The sequence below is a fragment of the Cupressus sempervirens genome, chromosome 9, assembly GCF_028749045.1.
Source record: "Cupressus sempervirens isolate cs-2001-9-10 chromosome 9, ASM2874904v1, whole genome shotgun sequence".
NCBI lineage: Eukaryota > Viridiplantae > Streptophyta > Pinopsida > Cupressales > Cupressaceae > Cupressus > Cupressus sempervirens.
Window position 1 is genome coordinate 144,617,046 of NC_143126.1, and position 19,292 is coordinate 144,636,337.

Consider the following 19,292-nt stretch of genomic DNA (forward strand, 5'->3'; position numbering starts at 1 on the left):
TTGAGATTTTGAATTTCATCTTCAATTTCTTCAATGTTAACCCTCTAAAACTCAGATTCAGTATTTTTTTCAAAACTAAGGGAGAGGGATCTTCAGAATTTAGGGCTCTTTTCAATGCTAATATTACATCCCTACTAAGTTCAATGTTTTTCTAATCAGGTATGAAAATCCTATATGCTTTAGATGTTTCACTATGCCCGACAAAAATACCTGTCCTCTCGGAGGGTTTTAACTTGGTTCTTTTTTCTTTAGGAACATGTATATATACAGGGCAACCAAAAATCCTACAATGACTTATATTGGGTTTAACCTTAGTAAAAACTTCTTCAGGAGTTTTATCTTTAAGGTAGGAGTGAGGACTCCTGTTTTGAATATAGACAACAACGCAAAAGGCTTCTGCTCAAAGATAATATTCTAAATTTCGATCAATATCATAGCTCTTGCTGCTTCTTAATTGTTCTATTTTTCCTTTTTGCTACTCCGTTTTGTTGTGGGTTATAAGGAATGATACATTCCCTCTTAATTCCTATTTCTTTACAAAACTCTTTAAACAAGTCTAAAGTATATTCCTCTCCATTATCAATCTTAAGAGTTTTAATTTTGTGTCCTAATAAGTTTTCAGTTAAGGTTTTGAATTCTTTAAATCGCTTAAGGATTTCTTCTAATTCTTTACACTTTAAGAAGTAAATCCAAGTTTTCCTAGAGAAGTCATCTATAAAAAGTATATAGTACCAGAATCCTCCAAGAGAAGGAACAAACATAGGTCCACATAAATCTGAGTAGATTAATTCCAAAACATTGTTAGTTTTTCTAGTGCTATCATGAAGTGGACTTTTGGTGTTCTTACCTAGAGCGCATCCTTTACATATGCTTGAGTAATCTTTATTCACCTTAGGTAAACCAATTACCATCTTTTCCATAATTGATAAGGTTTTGAAATTTAGATGACCTAACCTTCTATGCCATATTTTGTTTATATCAGTAGCTTCATGAATTAAGGCTTGAACAAGTTAACTAGATTTTGTATTTATTTCATACAAGTACCCCTTTCTTTGACCAATCAACTTTGATTTCTTAAATGAAGAGTTCTTAGACCAGGTCAATAATTTACTGTCCATGAATACAATATTATGTCCATCATCTTCAAGTGTTGTAACAGAGATTAGGTTCCTTTTTATTCCTATAAATAGAGTACTCCTTTGAGATATAGAACACTACCCGACTTCAGTTTCAGGGTGCAATTTCTAATTCCTTTGATGGAATGTGTTGCATTATCACCGATGGTGACTTCACCATTAACTTTTTCTGATATAGAGTCTAGTGCTTCTTTGTATCCTGTAATATGTTGAGATGATCCACTATCAATCACCCATGCCTTACTTGAGACTTCATTTGATAGAGCCGTATAAATACACGATTCTCAGGATTATAGTTATCTTCTTTCCTAGTAATGTTTGTACAATTTACTCTCTGCTTAGAATTCTTAGGGCAATTAGATCTATAGTGTCCAAATTTTTCGCATTTGAAGAATTTTATTTTGGATAGATCTTTCTTAAAGTTGTCATCTTTTGATTACAATTTTTCTTCTTGAAGTGCTTCTTCTTACCTTTATAGGAATTTGTGTTGAGAATATGAAGCTCTTCATCTTCAATTTTGAACTTTCCCCCTTTCTTAAGTTTTTTAGATTCTTCCTGAAGACAATCTCCCTTAAATCTGTTGAAGTCAGGAAGATTGTCTCTAGCAGTTACTCTTTGTGTGAATGTTTCCCATGAATCTGGTAACCCATCTATAGGCATCAGTGTTAGTTCCTTGTCATCAATTATGGTTCCTATACTTGCAAGTTCATCTCTTAGACTTAGAACCCTTGGGAAGTAAGAATTCATTGATTCTCCCTTCTTTATCTATATATGATTTAGTTGCCTTTTTAGTGCGAGGACTCTAGTTGCATTGTTCACCTCATATGCATTTAGAAATGCATTCATCATATGAAATGCTATTTGATGTTTCATTAGCATGGGTACTATTTCATTTTTCACTCCATCTAATATGATCTGCATGGCTTTCTTGTTTCCTTTACTTTAGATAGTTTTATTGGGTTCAACAACAGGTTATTTGGATGCTGAATCAACAAACTGTTTCACATCATTTTCTTCAAGAATCATCATGATTATGAATTTCGAAGCATCAAAGTGTTTCTTCCCATCAAACCTGTCCTTGGGTTTGATTGTGTATGCCATTGAAAATAGAAGAATGATGCTAGATATATTAAGTCTAATCGTTTAATTTGCAAAGCCTAGGTTCGACTACCAGAGCTCTGATACCATGTAAAGTTACTACAAATTCTGTTATAGATCAGATTTGGATTATATCTTCCATCCTTATGCTTGCTCTTATGATCTCCAATGTTCAGATTTGATTGAATTGAAAAATGTAATTCTGAAAATATTTTCTTTTTTGCAAGTATTCAACTAAGGGAGTAGTGATCAAGGAGCAAACTATTATAATTTTGTGTGTCCTTAAACTTCAACCACACGCTATATTAATACATCAACCACAGGGCAAGTCCCTCTACGGGACATGACGCTTCCTAGGTCAGCCCACTTTGCATTCTCATAATCGGCAATTTAAAGTAGACAAAGGTTTTGTAATGTCCCCATTCTTAGCAAGTTCTTGTAGTTGGCTAGGTCAATTCACCATCGCGACCCTCATGAGCTGACAGTAGGATTTGAGGGTCTTAGTTGTGTGGTTATAAGCTTTCTAGCAGCCTATGGTGTGTTTTGGCTCCGTTTGAGAGACTTAATATTTATAGTAAGTCAATCTGTTGGTTCCGATGAGCTGAGTTGAGTTAGAGGAGTTGGAGGATGCTCTCAGATTTTATTTCGGGCTTTCGGTTTGGGCTCCAAAAATCTTGGAGGGAGTGTCTATTTATAGTAAGTCACCCCGTTAGGTTCATTCATCGTCTTTCATCATCAAGATCACCTTGGTGTTGTCAGATTTTGATTTTGATGCTTCTTCAATTGTTTTCGCAAGATGGATGAATTATTATTATTCATCTAAATATGTTGAGGTTGTTATTTTTGTTAGTGTTTTTGATTGGTCACTTCAGTATCATAGCTTGTTGGAACCAAGACGAAAATTTTTAAATTATGAGAACAAGAAACAGTGGTCTTACATGTTAGAATTTGAAGTTATGGTGGAAAAGGTCTTTTTCAAAGCCAAAAGCAATTAATAAAGTAGTTTATAATGACACTTTATTATGTTTTAATGTTGTGTGTGGGAAGCTTCTTAAGTGAAGTTCGTTTGGGAAACTTTGTGCCATTTGGAGATTATAAACATGAGCCCATTTGATGGGTAAAGCATCCGATTGATTATTTTGTTTTGTTGCATGCGAAGAGTTTTTGAGTTTGCTAATTTCTTTACCCTTGCTGAAGTATAAGGGTTTGGAATTAAGAAGTGCCTGGTAATTCACAACTAAGGTATTGTGAATTAATTCTGAGAATTGTCCTAATCAAATTATAGTATTTCCCGATTGTTATGTATTGTACTCGAGAATTTCATTGTGACAAGAGAATCTATGATTTGGAACGCCGTTATTGTCTACTGTTTGGCGTGATTAAAGAGGAATGTACTGTGGCTATCATTCCTATATTCGGCAGCGATTTCAGACTTTGTGGAAGGCTGCAATCAATTATTGGAGGGCAGCAATCAGGTTTTAGAGCACCTGCGATTATAAGCAGGGAGCATGTATTTCTAAACCTGCGAGTAAATTGGATTATTTCTTGAGAGCTGTACATATTTCATTTGTTAGAAGTCAATTTCCAGGATATAGCCTATTGAGGGTTTTTACAGTGGTATCAAAGTGGTTTTCTATCAGCTTGTAGGAATTGGGCTCAGTTTTTATTTTGTTTGGTGGTGACTTTGAAGATTTTCAGTTCTGATTTCTAGAGTGACTAGCACTTTATTTTCTCCAGCTATGGACAGACATAAGACTGGCAGTTTTAGAAGTCAGTGGAGTAATGAGGAAGTTAGCATAAAAATTAATGCCTTGCAGTAGAGTTTGGAGAAACTGAAGCTTCATCAACAAAGGTTGACAGAGAGCTTGTCGGATCCCGCAATAGCTAAGAGGGCAGCAAGGTATATGGTTTCCACCTTTAGAAGGACGACATCGAGGTCGCAGGGAAGGAAGCTTGAGTTTTCCCCGACAGGTTGCCATGATGCTGATGTACCTATATTTAGTACGACACTTGTTAGCCCAATCCGCAGTGTTGATGATGGACTCAATTCATAGAGATCATTAGATGTGTCAGTACCCTTGGTGGATAGCGACATTGAGCTTCAGCAGGTTGACACTCCTAGAGTTGTTGCAGCTAGTGTAGAGACAGTTGATGCAGTTGTTACTACTGACACTTCTGGCTCTTTCAAGAAGGGGATTATTATTGGAGATTTGTATGTGAGTTATCACAGTGCTACTCTAGTACAAGAGGCAGTTGCTTCCTCAAATGGGACCAATGCATGTATAGTCACTCAGCTATGATGTTGGTGATTTGTATGTTATAGTGGAGTTAGTAAATGTGGGTTTATGCTCTAGGGTTATTGATTCACAACTTGACGTTGAGTCATGTGTATAGTATCAGGTGTCAGCGGTTGAGGCTTTATTAGGAGATGTGGATGCAATTAGTATGGGCACATCTGATGATACATTTGATGATGCTATGAGTTGCATTGGGTACGATATCCCTTGCCAAGTATCAGCTAATGACTCCAAGGAGATTTTTTATGGGTCCCAGGATCATTGTTTATAGGATCTATCCTTTGAGGTGGAAGTTGAGACATACAGGGATATTGATATTTGAGGGCTTCCATTTCTTTAGATGAGGAGTTGATTGAGACATAGTAGTTGTATCTCGAATGCAGAGTTGTGCAAGGTCGATAGCACACATGCAATGAGTGATCTTGTGGTGGGTAGTTCTGATTCGGTTTCCTATCACAATGCAGTTAGTAAGACAAAGAGCTTGCATAGGAGGCAGGGGTTATAGAAGCATCATGTGACTTGTCAGCTAAAGGTGAGTGACAATGACATTTCTTCAACTCTTGAGCATTATGATGCTATTTGTTAGATGTTAGCTACATCTAGTTGGGGTGTTTCTATGTTAGATGAGCACGGTGATAGTAGTATTTCCCTAGTTGAGGTTCATACGCTTCAAGAGGTTGTTAGGATCTTGAAGCATAGTTAGTCTCAATTAGTTGCTAGCAGGGATTACCTTCTAGAGTAGGGTAGCACCTATTATGAGACATTGTTAGGGAAAGAGGAGGAGGTAGTTGAGCTTACCTAGGAGCTTGAGATGACTGTGGACTCTCATCAGTATACTTAGTTGGCTCTTCAAGGGTCGTAGTCACAGTTGGATGAGGTTATCATGGAGTTAGGCTGCGTACAGTCGACATCAGCCCCAAACCTTGTTCAATTACATATAGTGGTTGGTGGTAAGTTTGTTTTCACGGTTGGGGATGAGGAATGTGATGATGTGGCTGACACATCTGTCTAGCATATGGGTGCAGTATGTACAGAGGAGGTGAGAGCATCAGTGGAGACGAGCTCTCATGGTGATTTGCTTCCTTTTATCAGAAGCGGATCTATTTCTTCATTTCATACAGCTAGTACCATTGGACAGATGGTAGTGCCACATTTTCAGAGAGATCAGTTGTCGGTCGCAGAGGAGCAAGTTGATGCTTCCACATATAATTTCCACTGCACAGAGTCCTTCATGTAGCATCTATCGGAGAGTTCAAATGTGAGGGAGGATTCATACAATGTTTTAGGGTACTCTCATAAGAGGCTCTCGTGCTATTCAGAGGTTGGTGGGAAAGATTGTAGAGACTATGTCTACTATGCTTCCCCACAGGGATTTTGAGGTTGGGTTTGTTGAGAGGGTTGCCTAAGATTCTGCTCGACCAATATTTCGGAGTCAAAGATTGGAGCCATTTTTTGATTCCCAGTTTGATGATGATGAGCCTTTGACAAAGATTGGGAGTTTTTATCAACATTACACTATGAGGAGTTCTCATCATTTTTTTTTTGACCCACAAGTAGAGGATTTGGTTTCACGTTGGTGTGGATTGGCTCCAGTTTCATGCCATCCATTATGGGATACATTAGCACCATCTTTTGCAGATGGGATTGATAACTACAAATTAGACCCCTTGTAGTATCTACACACCCAGGACAGTTTGGCAGAGGTTGGAGTTGGTGATAGTGTTTCAAGTACCTATGGTTGTTACCATCTCCACAGTGCAGTTGGGTATGAGTATTAGTTTGATGGGGACTCAGGTGTGGACAGAGTTGGTATTTCAGTTGGGTTGTGTTTGAATGAGTTGTTGCCTTCATTAGTGCCTCGGGTGAGTTTTCAAATGATTCTGATGTCGATGTCCGTTATTTGGGTGTTGGTCCTATAGGAGTTGTTTGTACATAGTAGGGATAGTACGCAGTTCTACCTTTGGGATCCAAGTGGGTTGTGATGTCCATTTTGCTCCAAGATTGCTTGGGGACAAGCAGTATGATTCTGATGTTGATGTCTGTTATTTGGGTGTTGGTGCTACAAGAGTTGTTTGTACATAGCAAGGATAGTACGCAGTTCTACCTTTGGGATCCAAGTGGATTGTGATGTCCATTTTGCTCCAAGATTGCTTGGGGAAAGTAATCTTAGTGAGGGAGGACTGTAATGTCCCCATTTTTAGCAGGTTCCTGTAGTTGGCAGTCAGTTCACCATCGTGACCCTTGTGAGCTAACAGTAGGATTTGAGGGTCTTGGTTGTGTGATTATAGGCTTTTCAATAGCCTATGGTGTGTTTTGGCTCCATTTGAGGGACTTACTATTTATAGAAAGTCAATCTGTTGGTTCCGATGAGCTGAGTTGAGTCCGAGGAGTTGGAAGGTGCTCTCAGTTTTTATTTTGGGCTTCTAGTTTGGGTTCCAAGAATCTTGGAGGGAGTATCTATTTATAGTAAGTCACCGCATCAGGTTCATTCATCGTCTTTCATCATCAGGATCACTTTAGATTTCGATTCTGATGTTTCTTTAGTTGTTTTCACAAAACGGGTGAATTATCATTATTATTCATCTAAATATGCTGAGGTTTCTATTTTGGTTAGTGTTGTTGGTTGGTTACCTTAGTATCATTGCTCGTTGGAACCGAGACGAAAAGTTTTAAATCATTGGAACAAGAAACAGTGGCCTTACATGTCAGAATTTGAAGTTATGATGGAAAAGGTCATTTTCAAAACCAAAAGCAATTAATAAATTAGTTTGTAATGCCACTTTATTATGTTTTAATGTTGTGTGTGGGAAGCTTCTTAAGCGAAGTTCATTTGGGAAACTTTGTGCCATTTGGAGATTATAAATGTGAGCCCATTTGATGGGTAAAGCATCTGATTGATTATTTTCATTTGATGCATGCGAAGAATTTCTGAGTTTATTGATTTCTTTGCCCTCGCTGAAGTATAAGGGTTTGGAATTAAGAAGTGCTTGGTAATTCATAGCTGAGATATTGTGAATCAATTCTGAGAATTGTCTTAATTAAATTATAGTATTTCCTAACTGTTATGTACTATACCTGGGAATTTCATTGTGGCAAGAGACTTTGTGATTTGGAATGCCATTATTATCTACTGTTTAGCGTGGTTAAAGAGAAATGTACAGTGGCTATCATTCTTGTATTTTGTGGTGATTTCAGACTTTGTGGAAGGCTGCAATCAATTATTGGAGGGCAGCAATCAGGTTTCAGGGCACTTGTGATTATAAGCAAGGAGCATGTATTTCTGAACCTGCGAGTAAATTGGATTATTTCTTGAGAGTTGCAATCCATATTTCATCTGTTAGAAGTCAATTTCCAGGATATAGCCTATTGAGGGTTTTTACAAGTTTGAAGACAAGCTTAACTAAGTTTAGTTAAGTTAATACTTAACCATAGTTATTTCGAGAAGCCGCCAATCATGTCTAGATAAGGCATTTCATGCAATATAATGCTTGGCGATTTGCATAATCAGACTAGTATGGTTATTAATGTTACAGATTTAACACATTGAGTCACCAAATTAAATTATAGTTCATGAAAGTTTGAAAGTTGAAACATGATTCAAAGTTTAATGTTCATCATTAATCAAAGTTTTGATATATATAATGCATGCATATACATACTCAGCTGACTCCTCTTCATTGCAGGTTCTTTCTTCATTCAGGCCTAGCTTGCTCCTTTCCTATGCCATCAATCACCAAACAAATAATCAAAAGAATCTTTGTCTATAGGATATTTATTTCCAATAGCTGCCATTAGATCCTCATTATCACCCAAATGGGTTTTGCTAGCATTAGATTGACCAAGTGACATGTCCTCATCATTGTCAACATCAAGTAGAGTGGCTTTAGCAAGATCTTGAATGATCATATTCAAGTTAGTAGACTCGGGTACAATGACCCACAACTTCTTTACTTCCTTTCTGTATTTTGGACCCTTGCATGCCACGAGACGTAAATTTATGTAAATAAACACCAAGTCCTTCAACTTTTTTGGCAGCCAACTAGTTATGCTGGACTAAGTGGCTAAAGGAGTAAGTACTCCAATTCTACTCAATGACAAAAGAGCTAACAAACTAGAGAGAAAACAAAAAAAAAAAAAAAAAAAATACAAGATAAATTCGAGAAAAACCCAAGTGACCAAAACAAGAAAAAGAAAATTAAAAATTAAAAACTTGTGAGAGGATCTTAATGGCAAGAGGATGGAGGTACACATAATCCTGGCCATAAAGGTACCACTATGTAATCGCATACATTATGCTTTGGTCATTTATAGTAGGAGGGAGAATATCTTTCCTTGAGATGAATAATCTAAATTCTCTCCTAGCAGCTGCCCCCAACTCCCGATCACTAAAGATCCTGCTAAGTGCCCTCTTGTACCAACTAGCAACCTCAACATCTCTATATGGTGGTACTCTACCAGGAATAGCGAGTACCTCTGCAATATAGTATCTGGGAGAGAGCATAGGCGAGGAGGTGAAGAGGTGTGATCATTTTGTTCCAAAGATGGAGAACAATTGCTTCCACCTTTTGATAAGAGGTGTCCTCAGGATCATTACTTGGGATATCAAATGATATTAATATAAACTATCTTGATGTAAATTATGTCAATAAAATCCCGATATTAACTGCCAGTGCCTCCATTGTATTGCTAAAAATAGAAACCAACTCAAAATAGACTTACTAAAAATAGAAAGTTTGCCTACAAGACCCTCAGAACACATTGCCAGCTCACGAGGGTTGCCATGATGAACTGACTTAGCCAAGTGTAGAAGCCTGCTAAAAATGGGGACATTACATATTTTGAGGTGATAAATGGTATTTAAGCAATTCATATTATTCTTTTTCAAGATCTAGTGTATATTCGTTTGATTTTTGAGGAAGTGCTGTTCCATTCTATTGCAACCTTCCTTGTATTTGTACAATATTAGACCATTGTCATTAAGATTAAACAATGCTTTATCATGAATGAACAATTGTTCTTTTAAGATATTAGTGGCCATTAGACAACATTTTTTTTCTAAATTCAACTTTCATCTCAATTCAGAAGGCAGAATCCATGTTTGTAATAGGTATTGGTTTAAATATCCTTGTGTGATTATGATTTAAATGCCTCTATTTTGATATCTTCTTTGTATTGCAGCTGGACACTCAAAATTAGGTGGCATTTTTACTGGAAACTCCCATGCAAAGAGTGAAAGACTATTCATGCGAGGACCTGGAGAATGTGGTGAAGTTGAAGTTGCTGTCTCTGCTGTTATAGGTGACTCTAATTTTAAATTTTTTACTTGTTACCAATAATAAATCATTATCCTAGGTTTGATGATTTAAGAATAAGAAGCGTTGACCTATTATATTCAATTTTTCTTTGATAGATCCAAGTATATAATTGATGCTTCGGAAACCTTTTTTCCCCCTAGATATGAACATTAAGAGTAATGCACTTTTTGGTACCAATTGAAAACTTTTGGGTTCTAGTATTCTGGTCTTGTATTGTGGTGGACTCTAATAATGGAGAAATGAACGGGATAATTAATGCAAGTTCAACTAAATGCAGTAAAGCAACTAATTAAAAGATGTCATAAATGAATACAATTTCAGCAACATTTACAATAAGAAATCATTTCTACACAGAAGATCTATCCATAGAAGAGAGATTTACTTGTCAATACAGTCTTCTGACATCATAAGTATTTATTTTGGATAAACAAGCATAATCACTTCCAAGGAGAATAGTAGAAGTATGTGCATAGTAAATGAAATCACACGCTAAAAGAACAGTTTGTTATCAAGTAGTTAACTAGTTTATAAGGATCTCTCACATGCTCAAAAAAGACTATTTAAGTATTATGTAGTTAGCTAGAGCTATTTATATAAGGACATCTAGTTTGCGAACCTGACAAATCTCTTTATTTGATGATGCATCAAGATAAGTAAGATTGTTTCAAAATTTTCTCACAATTGTTTCCCAAAACTCACCTCTAAAGACCAATGTGGAAACTTTTTCCTTTCAAATTATGATTCTCGGTTGATGTCTGTTCTATTGTGGCTCTGGCTGGCAGAAATAGTTGAATCACTTTATATATTATATTAAATGTCAAATCTTTTCTTTTATATTTCCTTAGTTGACTGATTTGGATTTATACAACTTGTAATTGTTATTGATTTATAGCTTCAGTCAGATAAGTCCAATCGATAAAATCAAATAGCTAAACAATCTATTGCACTTATGAATTTGATGTCTATCATTTCTTAGTACTATTGTTATGAGAATTATTAATAATTAATGTTTATTGAACTCACACATACACACATATATCACGTGTTATTATTAAATCAAATAAACATTAATTATATAGTAATAACTTTATATAAATATCAACCAAATCATGTTAAACACAAATATCGATCTAACTAATCCATAATGATCTATTGTTTTAGAGAAGCAGATACAATATGGTCAAGCAGATTATGATATGTGTTTTATTGGTGTTGACGACACATTAGCCAATAATATATTATTATATGCTTCATTGCTGTTGATGGCATATTAGCTGATCAACTATATATTAATTAATGATTGTTATCAAGCTGTTTATGAAACAGCAGAGTTATGTTATTGTGTAAATTAGATTCATGTAGAGTCATGTCTCTATGTTAGACATGCCTCTATTAGGAGGTATATATATTGATCTCAATTGTTTCTTGAAAAACACATACAATAGACATTTGAGTACAATTACAAGTTGCATTATATATGTGTGTGTGTGTGTGTGTATGTCACAGTAACATGAGGACGCGTCCCTGCTTTTTTTGGGTGCTGCACCCGAGATAGGGATGCAACCAGGATGGGGGGAAGACGTTCTCTACGTCCCTAGCGGTGCCACCAAATCACCACCGGGAGGGGGACGTAACCGTGCCCCCGTTTGGGGACTTGGGGACAGGGACACGTCGCTCAACCCAGCTAGGGAAGGCTGGCAGTCCCCTTTTTTGGCACATAAAAAAACGCAAAAAATAAAAACATCCAGAAGGTTTTGTTATGTTTCTTTTTCCTAGTAAATTTGTACTTAACTGGTGATTTATCTAATTTGGCTTCCATATTTTTTCAAAAACTGTATTCGCTGAGAAACAAACGACAGTCTAAAGGCAGTGTTGTTTATGTTTCTTTAAATCAACCTGTAATAAAGGACATTCTATTTAATATTTCCTTTTAAACCATAGTTAACTGTAATTTTTGTCGAAAGACTAAAAAAAAGGCTTCACTTTTTTAGAAATTTGTTTTCACCATTTCTGGCACCGGTCTAAAAATGGCATCTCTCCAAAAATGAGCAGAAACGATTTTCCCTCGTATTTGTTCCGTTTTGTATTCGTATCCGTATCAGATACGACAATACGCATGTCCAAGGAATTAATTCAAGTTTGAGTAAATGATTATCTTTTCTTATTATTACAAATTCAAATATGCAACCAAAACCAAGGTTTGCTTTTAAGTAAAACGTGTATGGAAGAAGCTAGTGGCTGTAAGTGTGTTGAAAAAGATTTTGGCTTTAATTGTTATAAAAGTAAGCGTCTAGGTTTGATTTATTCATCTTTTGTTATTTTGCTTTTATGAATTTGGTGAAGGTTTTGAGGGTTTCAATGTTGGAAGCTGGGAGAGGACTGGTTCCTCCATGTGGTTTGCACTTTGAGCTGTTGCAACATACCATGAATTGTGTATGAATTCTGATTCTGTTTAGTCACCAAATTGATGCTGTTGTATATCAATTTGGAATGAACATGATCTGAAATTAGCATTCAAGATAAGGGTTTATACTGCTGAAGCTGAAGATTGTTGGAGATCTTTGTCCAACATTACAAATTTATAGTTGATTTTCATAGCTGTTGGAGGGTTAATTTCAGGCTGCAATCATCTCTGTTGCGCAGCGTTTGTGACACTGTTGTATTGATCTGATTTGGGGTGATCCCTACTGCTAACACTTGGAATATTAACATCACTGGGAGATGTTTATTTGAGCTGTGACTTCGTGTATTAGAGCAGCGTTTGGATGTGACAAGGCTGTGTTTGGGGTCAACAAGGATCCACATTGAACATTTACATTTGCTAGGTTCTCTATTTAATAAGTTAGATTGCATGTCAAATGTTTGTAAAAATGTTTGTTGGCTGTAGATGCACATTTAACATATAAAAAGATTATTTATGCATTCAAATGGTTAAAGAGAATTGCATTTGTGTTCCAACTCTTTACCTAGATTTCTTAGTACTCATTTGCAAGCATTTAAACCTCATTTAAAATAGTTTCAAGAAAGCAAAAACTATCTGAAAAATAAAAGACGAAATAAATATTTCATGCAAAGTGTTTGACAAAATGTCAAATATCTAAAAAGGTAAAGCACCTAGGTGATTCTGAAGTTAGAACCAACAAGGGTTCTTTACAGCAGTATGCTAAGTGTTTGACAAAATGTCAAACCACTAAGAATTGAAGTTAGTACTGGTTGGGGTTTTTTTTTTAATGGTATCAAATCGGTTTCCTGCCATCTTGTGCGGTAGGGAAAAAATTATTATTTTTTGGTCCTTTTGTTGTTATTTGAGTGACCAACTCTCTTCTAGTTATTTCAGTTGTGGACAGATATAGGAAATCTAGTAAATATAGAAACCAATTGAATGGCAGGGGTAATCTCAGGAAGCAAACAAATGCCTTGATGGAAAGTATAGAAAGGCTTAGAGAAAATCAGAAAGGGAATAATAAGACTTTCAAATCCGATGATAGTTAATAGGGTAGTTGGGTATATGGATTCCATTTTAAACTTCCTCACCCAGAATGCAAGAAGAGAAACTTGAGTTTTTCATAAGTGAGACATCCAGAAGTCTTCACTTTGAGTTTTCAGCAATTGGTGATCATGGTGAAGATGATTCTATGCTTAGTGGGGTAGCCACTAGTCCATCTTGCATACATGATGTTGGCGACTCTTTGCAGGGACATGCAGATATGACCGTTTTTCTAAAGGACAACTGCACTGCGTCTCAACATCTTGATGAGACTAGAGTTAGTGAATAGGGAAATGATGATGGCATGTTCACTACCTTCGATGCCAACCTCACTTCAGTTAGTGTTACTGAAAATGCAAGTCATAAAAGGTCTGATTCTTATGACAATAGTTTTAATTTTTAGACTCTTGATGGTGTTGGTGACAAGGTGAGTGTGGAGAATGTTGTTGATATCACTATGAGTTTTGAGTCACATGACAAGAGTGTTAGTTTTGAGGATTGCATGGAAAATATGAGCTCCAATAGTTCTGATTTTTATGACAACAATCATAATGGTGAGGCTATGCAGGAGATAGGGCTTTTTCATATGTAGGTGATGGTTGCATAGAGTTCCCTTGTGTTGATATTCAGGATTCAGATGTTAGGAGTGAGTCATATAATGCAGATTTGTGCCATAATGATTCTGATTTTTATGACATCGGTGAACCATGCTTGCAGCAACATGAGACTGTAGAGGTCTTACAGTTGGATGATGTTGGCACTTGTGAATTAGGTACTGCTGATGTTATTTATGAGGTTGACTGATGCTGTGGTGAGTCCAACTTGTCATATCAGACTTTAGAAAATACTTAAGAGGACTCATGGGTTGATGATAGGTCCTAGGATCATGATTTACAAGGACTTACAAACAAGGGGGAAACAAAGACATGCGAGGAGTTTGATACATCAATGGCTTCCACTTCTTTAGAGGAGATATTGGTAGAGATACTCAATGGTAGTACCTTGTTGGTGGACATGTATGAGGTTGTTAGTACATGAGAAGAGTGATCATGAGATGAGCAGTGAGGATACAGTTTCCTATCATAGTGTCGAGTTTGGGTCGGAGGATATGTACAGGAGTCAGTGGTTACATGTTCCTTGTCATTTGATGAGGAAACTAAGGTTAGCAATAACATGATTGCCACAGCTTTAGAGAACTTTGATGTTGCCCGACAAATGTTGGCTATCTATGTTTGGGTCGTTCCTGTGACAAATGAGTACTATGATGGTAGTCTTTCCCTTGAGGAGTTTCATGCTTTCAAAGAGGCTATCAAGATTATGTGACATAATTATTTACAACTGTTAGCAGATTGGAATTTTCCACTCGAGAGAGACTATATATGTTATGATGCCTTTAGGGGAAAGGAGAAGGTTGATGAGCTCACCCATGTGCTTGAGGTGACTGGGACTCTTTGCAGATGATATAGTTGGGATGAGTGTATCTGTAGAGGGCAGCAAGAACCCATACATTACATCGGGTGCTCCTATAGTTACACATCCACTATAAATGTTGTTGGTGATGAGCTAGATAACAGGGGTTTCATTCAAAGCTATGACAAAATGTTCGACCGAGGTTGGAGATTTTAATCATGACTGCATAGGGAGGAATATTCATCATGACTTCTTAGATACACAGAGGATTTGGTGATGCATTAATGTGGATTGGTTTTTGAGGGTGTACCACCCTTTGGGGGGTGTGTATTTGTCGTTTGTAGTAGATGGGATCAGTGATTGCAAGTTGGATTACCTGCAGAGTAAGCACATCCATGGTAACCTTGTAGAGGATGGAGATGGTGCTAGTGATATAACCACTTTCAGATGTACTGATCTCCATAGTACAGTTGGATGTGCATTCAGTGTGCTTTTGGTCCCTAGTGCTGACACGGTTAGCACTGAAGTTTGGTCGAGGCTCATTGATTGGCTTCACCACTTTGGGCTTGGTGAAGTTGAGTTCAGAGTTGAGGAGATTGTTAGAGGATGTTCTTGGCAGACTTCTTTTTTCTGTGTTTGGGATCCTTCTAGTGCATCAGGATTTCATATAGGGCTTGTAGAGGGGTTTTGGAATGTGTACACGGTGTCGAGTACATATTGTTTTACTTTTGACTCTCATGTGCGTAATTGTTTTATGGTGCACAATTTAGTTGTGCATGTGTCAGATAGTGTATATGGAAGCTCACTTTGCGTATTTCAAAGAAGCAAGCTTTGTCAGCTCTCTAAGTTGCTTCCCTATGAGATATTCCCTCTTGTAGCATTTATTGTTAGATTCATTTCAATTTGGTAGGTTTAGTTAGTTAGATTGGTGATGATGTTGTAGGAGTTGGTTGATGATCACAAGGACATCACACAATTCTACCCTTTGGGTGGACTAATGTGTTATCAGTTTCTAAGATTGTTTGTCCCCAAGCAATCTTAGGGAGGGCGGACTATAATGTCCCCATTTTTGCTAGCATTGGACTTTGAGGGATTAGCCTATTATTGTGATCCTCGTAGGCTAATTATTGTGGATAGAGGGTCTTTTGAGGAGGAGGCTCGGTTATGGGGTTCTTGACACACGATTTGGATAGGGGATTATATAGATCGTTCATCTCAAGTTTATGGATTAAGTCTAAAGCTTACTGGTGTATATATTTTATTTTTCACCAACTTAAGCAATCCAGAAAAATCCAAGAAAATGGTTCTGCAACATGACGATTCCTGTTTATTCTTTTTTTACATTTTCGTAACAAAGTGCATAGATGATAAAATATTTTACAGAAATATTCCTTTTTATGAACTTTGATTAGACATGAGTCTTGATGGTTCCAAAGAAGATTAACTTTAGACTTGGGATGGAATAATTCAGGCATTTCTCAGACACAGCCACATCTTATAGTTTGGGAAATGTCCATAGGACTCAGAGTACTTCCTGCCATCTTTGGCACCCCGCCAGCTTCAAGGCTTTTAATAAGGAGCACTGCAAAATAAATTGACTTCTCAAGTCCTTTAATCGAAAACCTATTATATAGATTGAATAGTCATAGTCCAGGTATTTAATAGAAGAAATAAATCGTTTCCCATTGTCGCAAGACATTTTTTATTCAGTAAAAACCAAATTTTAAAATTTAGTTAGTAATGTGTCTTTCAGATGCAACTCATTTGTAGAAACTTTTATATATCCAATTAATCATTATTAATTATTATCATTGTTACGAAATGATGATTTCTCACCTCGATGGATTACATCCTTGATTGGTATATAAATATTATTCCATTCATTCATATGGTATACTCAATCTGTAAACATAACATATTTATCATGTATGTACTTGTAGTCACATGAATAGAAACAAAATTGGTGTGCTATGCTATAATGCATGGTCAATAGTACAGTCACTACAATCTTTTCAGAATGCTTGTCCCAACACATCCAAAAAAGTGTGGGTCTCTGGCCAAATAAGAAATAATATATAGAGCAGCAAAGAAATTAACGATTTAAGACAATGAATGGATGGGTAATTGAGATTTATTTTATATTCTCTTTTAGCATATCCTGGCTTACTATGCTTCATATATTTTAATCCTAATCTTCATATTGTGATGATACCCAAAGCCGTAATTAATGAGACAAATACCTGTATTTGAATGAATGCCTGTACATAGAATTCAAAATTGCAGGCTGTCACAGTATAAACTTATCGAAGCTTTTTTGTCTAGATGTTGTGCACTTCTCCATGCATGCTTGAAAGCGTGCCCTACAAAAAGTTACATTCTAGATTTGTATTTTTTAAATATCAGACATGACCGCACTAGAATTTCCTTCTAGTCTGCTATGTTTTCCGTATTGTTGATATTGAACATTCCTTCTGCATCGCAGATTTAAAACAACTTGGCCTTGCAAAATTATAGAAACTTGATGCTACTGATATGTTGTACAACTTGTACTTAATTTTGGAAGAATATTATTTTAATAGTTTCCTAAAGGAAAAAATTACTAACAAAGTTGGACCCAACCACAATGGTTTGTTTATAACTTTATACAGATCAAAGTGAACAGGAGACTGGGCCGTTGTCACCAGTTCAAATATCAAAAGGGAGTTTCAAAATGGGTATAGGAACTATTTTTCGTGTTGCAAAGCAAGCCTATGTTGCTGCAGCAGCTGCTAAGAAACCAGAATCTGAAATGTTGCCTTTAAGATGTTGTCTGATGTCAATTTCTCTTCCATGGGAGACTCTTGCTCGTGATCTATTATTTAAGGTGAGTTTCTCTTCAGTTACACTAAATTAATGTGTAGTACATGATTCAGTCACTTGATGCAAATGACTTTGTGATACATTATTTAAGCTGAGCTTCTAATTTTGCTATCATTGAATTTCAATTCTGATTACTGCTGACCATGCAGGGTTTGTCCAAAAAAGACATTTAATGTTTATTCTATATATGTGGAGCCTGTATTAACATTTATTCGGACATTCAAAATTTGGTGCACCTACTGCAAGATGCAATCATACAGATGAAATGTCAGGGAGTCATCAGCTGACAATAATGTATATCAAGTATCCAGTCTTTGACTTATTGCCACTATTTTTTCGCATTTTTCTGAGATCAGAATGGGAGTAACACAGTTTGTTTATTTTTCATTCCATCTTATAAGTTCTACATGTGTACTCCATGATAAGTAAAATTGTTATATACTGTAGAAGATGATATGATGAGATTTGTAATCACAGTTCCCTTGTATTTTAAGTTAATAAGTTCTCATGTATTCCATGTAATGTTGCATCGGCATTCAAGCTGTTTGCAGAAATTCCTACAAGTGAAATTGTAAGTTAATAAGTTCTCATGTATTCCAAGTAATTTTGCATCAGCATTCAAGCTGTTATGCAGTTTCCAAAGTTATATAGGTTTGGAGATGGTGCATAATGTATGTCATAGTTACTAAACTTGGAGTAGGGACAGATTCTTTTGGCTATTCTTTGAATTGGATCTTTAATTGGCACTTAAAATCTGAAAATTGAAAAAACAATGAAATATATAAAATTTTAAAGTATTTAAACCTTTTTCTGTGCACCTTTCAGTAATCAACTTGAAATAAATTAATTGACTAATATATTACAACCCGCTTTGATCAAATACACATGTAGTTATATTAAATAAGTACAGAAGTGGATTTGAGTTAAAAATATAATATTTTTAAACACCCACAGTGTTTTAGTTGTACTACATTCATGGATTATGGCTGACATCAACCTGCACTATTTGGTTGAATGCCAATAATGCTATGGTGGGTCTCGTACTGGCATTTCAAGTCAGTATTTGATTAATATTTGTATGTGCCAACATCATCCAAAAATATTGCAGACGCTCTCTCCTTCGGTGTGGACCTTGCCTCTTTAATTGAACAATTTGTGTCCATCCTACATGAAGATAGGATCTTCATTTGCGGTGGTATAATTCAATTGTTGATTAACCTCCTTTAATATGATAAGTGATAAATTAGACCCCAGGATTTTCCTATAATTGAGGTGAAGATTGTAATGAATATAGCCAATGTCATTTAACTTCTGTACTGACAATACACGGTGCCTCCCAAAAGTATATATGCTTATATTCTAAGTGTGTTCATGTAAATGTTGCGCGGTTGGCTTAAAAGATTTATGTCAAATGTTTTAAAAATTGTCATTTTTAACATCAAACCTTTTTAATCATGAATTTGAAATTTGAAATCAAATGCAAAGACATTTAATCTCATTATTTAACTTTGACTTAAGAAATGCAATTATTTAAAAGCTGATAGATAATCAAGTTTTATGTAGCTACGATATTGTATGAGAAATGGGTTAATTTGCCATCTTGTAGCCAATCTTCACTTGATATATTGCTTCTTTTGGTTCTGTAAGTGTGTAGAGACCACAAAACATTTTCATTGACAAGTGGAATTGT

The 19,292-nt window shown here is 36.0% G+C and overlaps 1 protein-coding gene across 5 annotated transcripts in view; it reads left to right on the top strand.

Moving 5' to 3' along the window:
• The window catches only part of CW7, a 231,616-nt gene extending 213,368 nt beyond the window's left edge, over nucleotides 1-18,248 (top strand). For all 5 annotated transcript variants that reach the window (XM_089799335.1, XM_089799334.1, XM_089799336.1 and 2 more), the window contains 3 exons: nucleotides 9,710-9,829; nucleotides 17,392-17,606; nucleotides 17,752-18,248. In XM_089799335.1, coding sequence (XP_089655461.1) covers nucleotides 9,710-9,829; nucleotides 17,392-17,606; nucleotides 17,752-17,775 — 359 coding nt within the window. In that variant the 3' untranslated portion in view covers nucleotides 17,776-18,248. The remainder of the gene's footprint in view (nucleotides 1-9,709; nucleotides 9,830-17,391; nucleotides 17,607-17,751) is intronic.
• The last annotated feature ends 1,044 nt before the right edge of the window (nucleotides 18,249-19,292 follow it).